Genomic DNA, 11,732 nt, shown 5'->3' on the forward strand with positions numbered 1-11,732 from the left:
GGACTAGAAACCAAATCCTCTGTAGATGAAGAGAAGGAGCTCAGCATGTTTTGCCTTGAGAAAAGGGTGGTGGTGCTGGGTTATGTGACAGCATTTTTCAAAATAAGAGGAAGGGAGATGGAGGACAAAATCTGTTGTCCTTCATTCCTGAATACAGGGTATGGATTTAAATTACAGAAAAGCCTTCCCTGGGTCCTCCCCCTAACCCCAGGGTGTGCGTGAGGCAAGAGGATTCCCACCTCCTGGGCTGCCTTCCTGGCAGTCGAAAGCCCCAAACGCAAAGGCTGAAACAGTTTCTATAATGCCACTCCCTGTCCAGGTGACAGAGTGTAGAAGTGAGGATTCACTCCTTTCTTCTGCTCTGGGGACAGACCAATCTTACAAGAGAGGAACAGAATGAAAATGTATATTTAAAAAAAAGGGGGGGGATATGAGCCCTTTTACTTTAAATAATAAAATGCAAATATTCCAGCTTAATAAAAAAGAGCTGTCCAATTCCACCCAGAGTCATGACACATCGGGGCAGCCTATAAAAAGAACAAAAATGTTTTTATGGTTTCCCTACTTTAGTTTATATTATTGTGTTGTTGAAGTGTTTATTTCTGTAAACTGCTGCAAGCCACAAGGTTACAAACTGCTGCTTTTGAGCTGAGCAGCTAAAGATGAATAGCTGCCTTCGGCTGGGCTGGTGTGAGACGAAGGCAGTGTCATGAGGAACATCCTCTAACCATGGTTAGCAAGGGGTCTTCATGCTACAATTAGAGGGATGTAAGGATGAGCCCTTAGTCTTTTTAATTTGGGGTATTTCCAGTCTTTTGGCTGTGTTAGGTCTCTCCCTTACTGGGGATGATTGTTTGGGGTTCTCCATCAATTATCTGCTCTTTCTCCCAATTCACTTCCAGAATCTAACTTGGGGCTCATCCTTGGCTGCGTTGTGGCTGTTGTGGCTGTTGTCCTGGTGATTGTTGGGATTGTTGGGATCTTGGTATTTCTCAGTAAGTATCCTGTAACTACCTTTGCTGGGTGGTTGTGAAGGAAGATGGGGAGATTCCTCCCAAGTCTCTCCCTTTGGGAGCTCCTTCTGGGCTAGCTTCTTCCCAGTTTTCCCAGCCCTCTTTGGGAACATCTGAAATGTCGGCCTCTTGCTGGGACTCCAGTCTTGACTCAGCAGAGTCTGAGGTCTGGACAGTCCAGTCTTCTTCTTAGTTGGGAGGCGGCATCGCGGTTCTGCCCCTTTCAAAGGCTTTGGTCAAAGACCAGCAGAGGAGGATTTCAATGAAAATCTTCCTCCTCTCGCAGCTGCTGCTGCTTTCCCCATTTCCCTCCATCCATCTCAGAGGCAGAAGGTCTCTCCTGGAGCAAATCAGGTGGTGTGTTTGCAGCCTGAGGATATTCCTGTGTCTCTTAAATAGTAGTTGCCAGGTGAGGCTGTGAGTAAACAACTGTGACAACATCTCCTGGTGCTGTGTAGGAGGGAGAGACTGGATGATCTCTGATGGGTTCTTTTTATTTCTGACTGATTTTTGTCCTTGCAGAGAAACATCAAGAAGGCTACAAGGCAGCATTAAGTGAGTGATTTGTCCTCTTTACATGTTAGCTCCAATTCAGAGCAGGGATCAGAGGTAGCATCAGTTGAAGGGTGTGTGTGTGTTCTTCCTCCCAAGAAGTAAGCTGGAGAAGGTGGGTCCCCTTTTTTACCTTTCCTTAGATTTTTTTTTATTCCTCCTTTATTATTTCTACAAATAATAAGGAGGTGAACATATCTAATCCTCCTTCCTCCTCCTATTTTCCCCACAACAACCACCCTGTGAGGTGAGTTGGGCTGAGAGAGAGTGACTGGGCCAAAGTCACCCAGCCGACTTTCATGCCTGAGGTGGGACTAGAACTCGCTGTTGCCTGCTTTCTAGCCTGGAGCCTTTACCACTGACCATAATCTGGTCGGGAAACTCCGTAAAAGTAGTGAACAAAGAAGGGATTTAGGAGAAAAGGAGCTTTGGTAGATGCCAGCTGGATCTCCTCTTGTTCTGCCACCACAAGGCTCTCAAAATATGAACTGACTGGAGAAAGAAACTTTGGAGCTATCTGTATCCTCATCTCAGCCGCACCCTGTGGCTGGAGAATTGCTGGAATATTGCTCAGTGTGGGTGGGTGGGCGAGGTGGGCGGATGGATAGATGTATGTTAAGAATTTGTTGCTATTTCTTGTAGCTAAAGCAGTTTGGTTGAAACTTGGGGTGGGGGGAGAGAAGGAGGGAGTGGAATCAGAAAGAGTGAGTTTCTCCACCTCCTCCCATCCAGCGAAGGGACTGACCTCCCCGCCTTCTTTCTTTCTTTTCCAGTGAGTGACAAAGGATCCTACAGTTCAGGCCCAGGTAAGCCGAGGGAGCTGCTCCTGAATGAGGAAGAGCAATTCTGCCTCTTAGCAAGAGTGCTGGGGGTTGGGGTGGAAAGAGGGAGAGCCCCCACCCCCCTCTTTTTAAAGGGCCTCCTAATGCACACTCCATGTGTTCCCTCTTTGTGTGGTTCCTGTGAAACCAGGATCTATTTGGAGAGAACTAGAAGAAAGGATAGATAAATCTATTGAGATTTAAATTGATATTGTTGCCTTTTGCATACTGTAATATCTTAAATGTGGGTGGGAGAATTATGGTTTTTCTCCTGTTTACTTAGATGGCAAGTTGTTCACAAACAACTAAAATTATTTTACATCAGTATATGAACAGTATCAGATTGGAAAAGCGGTTTCTCATTAAAGGGGGGTTTAAGTGAAATTACTTATTTTTCACTTGTCCCAAGGAGCTCCCAAAGTCTCTTTTTTTCCTTCAATTTTAATAATTTTGTTCTCTTTCTTTCCTTCTTCCTCCTTTTACCCTGTACAAAATCAAGTGGTTCACTTTTCTCCCACCTCCTCTCTTTTCCTTGATTTTTAACAAAGTTACAAAATTCACTTTTCTCCCACTGCTTTGTTCCTGTAGAGGAGAAAGGGAAATTCTCTCCCTGTTGGATTTCCAGCCTCATTCACTCAGGCAAGGAAGGCAGCTCCAGAGCCTGCATGGCGGAGCCTGGCCCCCTTTGGAGCAAAGAGCCCCTCAGCTCTGGGGTGGGAAATAGGGAAACCACCCGAAATGTCATGAGCCCCAGTTATTAGCGACTGTTCTGGTTGCACAGCCTGGTCTCCTCTGAGAGGTTCGTGGAGCTGAAGAGGTTCAATGGTGCAGAGAGAGATGCCTCCTCCTCAGAGGATCTGGAGAAGGGAGAGACTCACTCTTTGTCTTTCTTCCCAATGTAGGGAGCAAGGAGGCCATTTAGCAGCCGCCTGGCAGGTGAGTGTCCCCGGTGGGGGCTGTATTGGGGGGAGGAGGAAGGGAGGTGAGGGCTTTCAGGGCAAAGGACCCATTGATGGTGAAGATCCTTTGGGAAAACCCTCTTCTGTCTCAGCTCATCTCAAGTGCTGAAAGGCAAGGAGTTTGGGGGAGAGGTGGTGAAGCTCTTAGGAGGGGTCAGCATATTTGCAGAATTTCTGCAGCATATGCAGAATTCTCTTGCATATTTGGATTTGGCTTGGTCTAAAATGCCTAGAAGCTATAGCACTGCCACACATACAGCCTAAAATATGGATCCGGTATGTAGATGACACATTTGTTGTAATAAAAAAGAAACAACTAGAGAAGACACATGAAACCATTAACAACATCTTCAAAGGAATAAAATTCACCAGGGAGGAAGAAAACAACAATACACTACCCTTCCTGGATATCCTCATCAGCAGAGGAAAGTACAGGAAATCAGAAACCCAAGTCCATTGGAAGACAACCCACACCAATCAAGTACTCCACTACCAAAGCAACAACCCGACCTCCCACAAGAGGAGCTGTGTAAGAACATTATTCAAGCGAGCACAAACACTGCAGCAACCCAGAACAGCAGAAAAAGAAAACAGACCACCTGTACAACATCTTCCAACAAAATGGATACCCACGCAACTTTATCAAAAAGTGCCTGACCACTCAACCTACTACAACACAACCCACACAAGCCATGAAAAGGATCACACTGCCATACATCAGAAATGACTCAGAAACCAACAGACTATTACAACCATATGGCATCTCTGTAGCACACAAACCAACAAAATCACTCCAAAATACCCTAGGTAACCCAAAAGACCCAGTTGCCCAAGAAGAAAAAACAGGAGTCATCTACAACATACAGTGTAAGGACTGTAACAAACACTAGTAGGACAGACAGGCAGAAGACTAGCAGAGCGCATCCATGAGCACCAACTAGCAGTCAGAAGACATGATGAAAATTCCTTAATTGCACAACACATGGACAGACTCAACCACAGTTTTAACTGGGAAACTGTCAGCATTTTAGACCAAGCCAAATCCAAATATGCAAGAGAATTCTTGGAAGCCAGGTATTCAGACAAGGCAGCAGTTAACAGACACATAGAGATAAACAACATCTACATACTATTCAAAAGAGAGAAAAGATCAGAAGATCGCCTCACCAGCATTCAGTCACCAGCAATCATCTCCAGCAATCATCACCCAGATAAGCAAAGGTCACCATCAGGCACACAAGCAAGCAGTAAACAATACCCTAATCAAGGAACTGCCAGAGGAGTAAAACAAAACCCCCACCAGCACTGACAAGGCAGGCCACAGCACATAAATAGAGAGCAAACCCCATCCCATTTTAGCACTGAAGATGTTACCTAGCCGGGTAATGAAACATTTGCAAGAAAAGAACCAAGCTCAGAGAACCCCAAGGACTCCACAGTTCAACCCTGAGCTACACATATTCGCCTCCATTGCTAGCAACAAGACCATTTAGCAGCCCCCTGGCAGGTGAGTGTCCCCAGTGGGGGCTGTATTGAGGGGGGGAGGAGGAAGGGAGGTGAGGGCTTTCAGGTCAAAGGACTGATTGATGGTGAAGATCCTTTGGGAAACCTGCTTCTCTCTCCAGCTCATCTCAAAGCACTGAAAGGCAAGGAGTTTGGGGGAGAGGCGGTGAGGCTCTCAGGAGGGGTCAGCCTCTCCCCCTCCTCCCTGGGTTCCTTTTGTTGGAGGAGAGTGGGCTGTTTCCAGTTTCCCTCTCTGCCTTCCAAGGAAATGACAGGTGACTGCAGCTAGGAACAGAAGGGGCCCTGACTGCTCCCTGTTGCTGAGGGAAGAAGGCACCCTATTCTCCTCCTCCTTGTCTCCAGGAAGGGCCCTTCCCAAAGCAGGAGATGGTGTTGGCCATTCTGCAAGGCCAAAACTGTGACCCCTCCCAGGATCTGATTGTCTCACGTTCACAAAGCTCAGAGACCTGCAGCGATCAGAGAGTCCCCAGTGCAGGGGGGAGGGAGGGGGCAGCAGGGGGACTTCCTGAATGTCCTAGTCATGGATGGAGAGGAGGCTTCTCTCCCCTCCTTGTGTCCATCTGGGAATCCATCCCTCCAGATGCTGAAGGAAGACCTGGGCTCTCTGGAGGTCATGAAACCTATTGCACTTGCTTCCAGGGGCAAAACTGGGTGGCAACTGGGTTTTGTATATTTGAGGGGGGAGGGCATCTATACTTTTTATAATTTGTGAAGGAGGTCCCCCACTCCAGCAGCCATTCACAGCCCTGCCCTTCCCCTCTTGTAACTTCAAAATCCCACCCAGCTGATTCCTCTCCATCTCCCTCTCTTGAGGCTGCTGATTCTGTTCTTTTGCTTGATGATCAGCACTGGTCCTCCAGCCTGGACTCTGGGGTTTCTCATCTGGACTTCCTCTCCAACTAACCCTCCTGTTTTTTCCACCCTCTTTGTAGCACAACTTTGGGGCTGCAGACTCCCCATGTAGGGAGGGAGGAAAGAAGAGCGATCAACCTTCTGCTGAATTACGCTGTTCTCTTAGGAGGACCTCTTTAGGCCCTTCCAGCTGGCTGTCACTAGGATGTATTTCGGGTCTTTCATGAGTGCCCTTGTTCAGATTTTTGCCTGGGAAAATCAGGGTTTTTTCATCTGCAGGAGTAATTCTAGGACCTCCCCTGAGAAGGAAATGCAGTTGAATCATCTGGAGAATGAAGGAAGGCTTTGCTTTTATATGTAGAATAAACATCTTGCAAGAAAAACCATCTTGGAAGGGGCATTCTGTTCATTGATGGGAAGGGAAAATGCCTCTTTCAGATGCTATTTCTGAAGTGTGCTTTGAGATTTCGTCCATAAAAAATAGTTAATTTTTTAAAAAATTAATCTGTTGCCTAATTAATTGGATTATATATTTGATTTTCCAAAAGTTTAACAAATAATCTACCAACTGAGGGCAGGCTTCAGATACAGAGAAAGGTACACCTTTTCTAGCCTTCAGTTAATAGATTTTTATAATTTAGAAAAATGGATCATGAGATCAGTTGTGCAGCCTTCCTTCCTAACCACTGTGGTTTCCTAGAGATATTGGGGGATATTTTGATTCATCAAATTAATTGTTCAGCTTTGCCCAGTCAAGAAAGCCAATATGTCTCTTTGAAACTGCAGCTTTCTGTAGAAAAACATTAATATGCATTCAAGTATTTCTTATCCTCTTTTAATAACTCTAGTAGCTGAGCCATTTGGAGTTTGCTTTATATAATATTTCTTTACACACATATTGTAAGATTGCCAAAATTGTTGGCTGAAAATAAATGATTTTGTTTTCCTCTCACCTCAGTTGTTGCCTGTTTTGGGAGGTTGGAAATAGGAGGGATTTGGCCCACCTTGTTGATCAGAGACCCCAATTTCACTTTGAGCGGTAGGAAGGGGGAGCCAAAGTGAATTTGGAAGGAGAGAGAACTGGGGTGGCTCCTGTCTGCTCCATTGGGGAGGAGGAAGACATTTTGCTCCTTTGTTCAGGTGTTTCTCTAGCATCACCAACTGATCTTCTGCAAAATGGCTATTTGGTTTTGGCTTGGTGGTTGCGGCAACAGAGGCTGCGTTTCCCTCAGATCCACCTTTGCCTCCGGCTGTTGACCAAGTGACTGGTCCTTGAGCCTCATCAACTTCCACGCTGGGGAAGAGGAGTGCAATGACCGGCCCAGCCATCCCGGTCTCCTTGTGAAAGGGCAGATTCTCCTGCTCTCCTGTTTCTGAGAGATCCCACTCTGTGCTCTTTAAATGTCCAATTTGACGCTGTGGCCCAAAAGCAGGGAGACCCTTGATTTCTGGGAAAGACGTCCCTCCTACTACAGTGGAAGCTGTTTGGGCAAGGAGGAGTGACGAGGGTGGGGTCTTTCATTCCCTTGGGCTTCCCAGATGCCCCCAAGAGCTGGCCATCTTTGACAGCCTAAAAAGGAGACTTCAAAGCATTTTGTGGGAATTCAGTAGGTATTTGAGCCTCTTCTACTAATGCAAACTTTTAGAAATATATTTATTTATTAGAACATGTGACTGCCCAGCTCATAGAAATGGCTCTAGGCAGCCAACACAATAAAAACATCAAAACAAGAACAGGAGACTAAACACAACACACAAAAATAAAAATAGGCACCGTGGATAAAGTAGTCAGCCACAAATTCATACAACTCGCAGGCTGAACTATCTCCCGACTCCCGTGCCTGAAAGGAAAGTGATGTCTTTACGAAAGGCCAGCAGGGCTCAGTCTAATGTCTGGGGGAACGGTGTTTCGGAGGGCAGGCGGTGTTACAGAAAAGGCACCCTTCCTAGGTCCCCCAGAGGACACTCGAATCAACAGGACGCAGAGCATGGCCCTTCTGATGGGTGGAGACCATAGGGGAGAGGTGGTCCCCCAAATAGGCTGGCCCCATGCCCTGAAGGCCTTTGTAGCTGACAACCAGCACCTTGAGTTGCACCCAGAAGCCTGCTGGGAGCCAGTGCAGCTCAGGAACCCAAAGAAACATGGGCGTACCAGACAGGCCCAGAATTGGCGGTGCTGCTGCATTCTGGACCAATCGCAGCTTCTGGTTCTTCAAGGGCAACCCCATGTAGTGCGCCTTGCAGTAGTCCAATTGGGAGGTGACCAAAGCATCCTGTAGCCAGTGCAACCTATCTTGCTCCTGCCCCAGAGAAGCAGATGGCTCAGAGGAGATGGGGGTGGCAGAAAGGCTGGAATTAAAAATTAAAGCATCCTTATTTTTCTTTAAATAACATTCAGCAGGGTTTTTGGCTCCTGTGAGGAAGAGTAGAAAGAGAGAAACATGTTGAGCCTGGAGGGTATCGAAGGAAGGACGTGAATTCCTGATCTCAAGCACCCAAAGGCTTGTTCATGCGCAAGAAGAGAGCGGAAGTGGTAGAGCTGGCAGGAAGGGACACGTCTTCTGGCAGGAGAGGTTCCACAGCAGAGGGTCTACCGCGCAGGGAGGTTGTTACAAGCAAAGGCTGCAGAGTCATTTGAGGGGGAAACGGAGGGCTGTCCCTCACTGTGCATTTTGCCTTAAGCAGCAGGACGTTGGAGTGAGTGCTGCTTTCTGGGTCGGTAAAAAAGAAATCGGATGAATCAGCTCCTGCTGGATATGGTGGATTCTTGCTCTGGGGCACTGCAGGGGCTGAGGAAAAGGCAGCCTGACCAGCCCTGGGGTTGTGGCTTGGAGGAACCCTTTTCTGAGACTTGTCTCCATTGGGCCTGTCTAAACAGGCTCTCTGTGTTTAGAATCATGCAGAGCGGGGTTGCCCTGGGACCCTCTGTGGATGCAAAAGCAGCAGCAGCAGGAAAAAAGGGGAAAAAGTTTTGGTGCTTTTGAACGTCAAGAAACCAGGAGACGGCGAGTTCGAGTCCTGCCTTGGGGACAAAGCCTGCTGGATGACTTTGAGCCTGTCACTTTCTCTCAGCCCTAGGAAGGAGGCAATGGCAAACCACTTCTGAAAATCTTGCCAAGAAAACTAGAGGGACTTGTCCAGGCAGTTGCCACGACTCAACAAGAAGTTGAAGAACACTAAATATAGTACAGTAAAAGTCTCCTTTGAGTTGGGCTAGAACAGGTGGTCCTCTTAAAAAATGCCTGCACTTAATTCCCCAGGATGATAAACTTCATGCTTTGCTGAATTGTCCTTGCAACAGTGGCTGCCTTTTGTGTTTTCCATTTTCCTGCAGGCTGGCTCTCAGCAAGGCCAGGATGCCAGAAATCAGGGGAGGGGGAACACCGTTCCTGTTACTCACCCTCCATTCCAGAAGGAAAGATCAAGTCTCCTTCAGCTGGATTTCAGCTCCCAGAGATACCACCCATATGCTGTTTTCTCAGCAGCACAGCAGAGGCCACTTGGCACAGTCTTCCAGGAGATTTCAACTTTCCCATCTAGCTTGCAGGACTGGGATTTCTTGTTGGTGCCCCATCCAAGGAGTAATCAAATCTGGCTCAAGTGTCCTTTTGAGCAAGGTCAGTCAAGTGTTGCCAGTAGGAGAGTTCTCTTGTCTGTGGGGATGAAGAGGCTGCTGCTGCAGAGGATGGACCACCTGAGGGGCATTTGGCCCAAGGGAGGCACTGCAGAGAGCATAGGAGGGAGCCTGAGTCTGGAGGAGGCTGCCTTAGATCCTGGATTTCTACACCACCCTTTTCTAAAAATATTAGAATTTCACAATATAGTAAGAGTATAATCAATGAAAAGAAAAAGAAGAAAAAGAAAAAGGGAAGAGGTGAAAAAAAACACAGAATTTTGACTTCCAACCTCCTTTCTATGGAGTATTTGCCACCTTGCTCTTTCCCCTCCTTCTATAACCCTTCCCAATCCCCAAATCCATCAATCATCCATTCTGTCCTTTCTTCTTCCAGCAAAAAGTCCACTTAAGGCTTCCAGTTGATTTCCACACCACCCTTCAGTAGAAATGTTGGACCCACAAGAAGAGAAGATCTAAGCAGCTGCAATTGAAAGGCAAGAAGGAAGATCTGCAGGTCATTCTGGGTTCCCCGTTGGGCAAGAAAGGGGATCATTCAGCTGGAAAAGGGGTCAAAAAGGAGCAACCACAAGACGAGGAGCTTGAATTTTAAAAAGGGGGACTTGAGGGAGGATTGGGAGAGTTTGAAAACGTTACTGTGGAGAAAGTGGGGCCCTTGCAGGTGACCAGTCTCTCTGTCTCCTGAACCTTTGGATTCCAGCATTAAATGCACCCAGGACCAGATCACTTCCCGCCTTCTTTCCTTCCACCTCTTCCTCTTTATGGGATCTTTCAGGTGACACCAGCAGTTCTGACCAAGGCGATGAGTCACAGACCAGCTGGAACTCCACTGGCAGCAAGAGATGAGTTGGGAAGCCAAGAGCTGGGGGCTTTTCTTCTCTTTTTCCTTTTGCGGCCCAGATTGGAAAGAGCAGCAGCCTTGAGGTGGAAGGTCGGTCACAACAGGGACCTACTGAGATCTCCTGCAATGGCAAATCCCTGACCGTGACATCATTGGATCCTCACGGGACTCATCTCATTCCAGAAATAGAAGTCCTTTGGCTCTGGATCTCTTCACTCCCAGTCCACCTTCACCATTACCCACCCTGGTTCTAGGGCCGAGAGGGACGGACTGGCCAAGCATCCCCCAGGGACCTTCCATGGTGATGGTGGGGTGGGTGGGCACAGGAATGTGGGTCTTCCTGTTCCAAGTCCAACATTTTCACCATTGCACCTCCCTGGCTCTTGGACTGGAGAAGTAGGACTGGTGTGCTACCTTGGGCATCCGGAGAAAATGCAGTGAAGAACGTTATTCTGTACCTGTTTTCTTTGTGCCCAATTTGTTACATGCATCTGACTCCAGTTCAGACTAGCTGGTGACTGTTGAAGACCAGCTTTTTTGAAGGGCCATCTGCATGCAACTGAATTTCCTTGGAACCTTTTCTCACAACCCTCCCCACCCAGTCAGATCAAAAGGTGGATCCTTGTATTATTTCAGATTGCTTTTAATTAAGGTGAAGAATCTGATATTCCATGTGGCAATGCCACTTGTTTTCTGACTGTGGAAAGAAACCTGGTTTTATATTTGTATGATGTGGGTTTGGTTTGACCTGATCTCACAAGTGTCTTGGTTGGACCTTGCTAAGATACCACCCTACAGACCCCAACCTGAATTCTGGATCCTCCCCTTTTTAACTGTAGACCCAGGCCCAAGAGAGTCTGGAAAGATGAGGAAGACCATCTCTGCAGGACCACGGAAGGGGGGTGATCCATGGAGGTGTTTTATCCAGAATTCTGGGAGTTGAAGTCCACACATCTTCAAGTTACTCAGGTTGAGAAACACTGTGTTAGGAGATCAGACATTCAAAATGATCTTAAAGAGACAAATAGGCTGAAAGTACGTTTATGCTCTCACACAAACTTAGCAGATGTCTGCTGGAGGGGAGTAAATGTTCAGGGGCCCATTTTGCAGTTGGGGCTCCTTCCCCCTTGGAAACTGGTCCCGCACAAAAGGGAGGCTAACTGTCCCCCCAACACAGAGGATCCCCAGCTTGGCATGGGAGGGCCCGGCTCAAAGCCCAGCCTCTCCAGATAGACCAGCCCTCCCCACATGGGTGCTCTCCAGATGGGTTGGACTAAATATCCCATCATCCCCAGCCAACTTGGCACTTGGCTCGAATGATGGGAGTTGAAGTCATCAATTGCTGGAGAGAAAGGCTGGTGAAATTTATTTCAGGCTCAAACTGGAAACTCTGGACATCCTTGGGAAGGAGCCTGGAGGGGCCGGGGGGTCTGAATGGCCAAGAGGCTGCCCAGCTAAGGCAGCTTCATGTGGGGGGCTGTGGCTGGAGAAAGAGTCCCCCAAGGCTTGGGCAGGGCAGCAGTTTCTCTCCCCTCC

General features: G+C 47.6%; 1 protein-coding gene across 2 annotated transcripts in view; it reads left to right on the forward strand.

The window, feature by feature from the left end:
• LOC103049541 (DLA class I histocompatibility antigen, A9/A9 alpha chain-like) overlaps window positions 1–6,673 on the forward strand; it is a 78,434-nt gene extending 71,761 nt beyond the window's left edge. Inside the window, exons 8-12 of one of the 2 annotated variants that reach the window (XM_088129574.1) lie at window positions 903–995; window positions 1,536–1,568; window positions 2,339–2,371; window positions 3,289–3,322; window positions 5,802–6,673. In XM_088129574.1, coding sequence (XP_087985700.1) covers window positions 903–995; window positions 1,536–1,568; window positions 2,339–2,371; window positions 3,289–3,308 — 179 coding nt within the window. In that variant the 3' untranslated portion in view covers window positions 3,309–3,322; window positions 5,802–6,673. Of the gene's footprint in view, window positions 1–902; window positions 996–1,535; window positions 1,577–2,338; window positions 2,372–3,288; window positions 3,323–5,801 lie in introns of those variants that run through there. The other variant, XM_088129575.1, reaches the window with a different exon arrangement.
• The last annotated feature ends 5,059 nt before the right edge of the window (window positions 6,674–11,732 follow it).

The sequence above is a fragment of the Python bivittatus genome, unplaced genomic scaffold (genome assembly GCF_059951505.1).
Source record: "Python bivittatus isolate LINGU-HERP-01145 unplaced genomic scaffold, Pbiv_v1 ctg000810_np1212, whole genome shotgun sequence".
Classification (NCBI taxonomy): Eukaryota; Metazoa; Chordata; class Lepidosauria; order Squamata; family Pythonidae; genus Python; species Python bivittatus.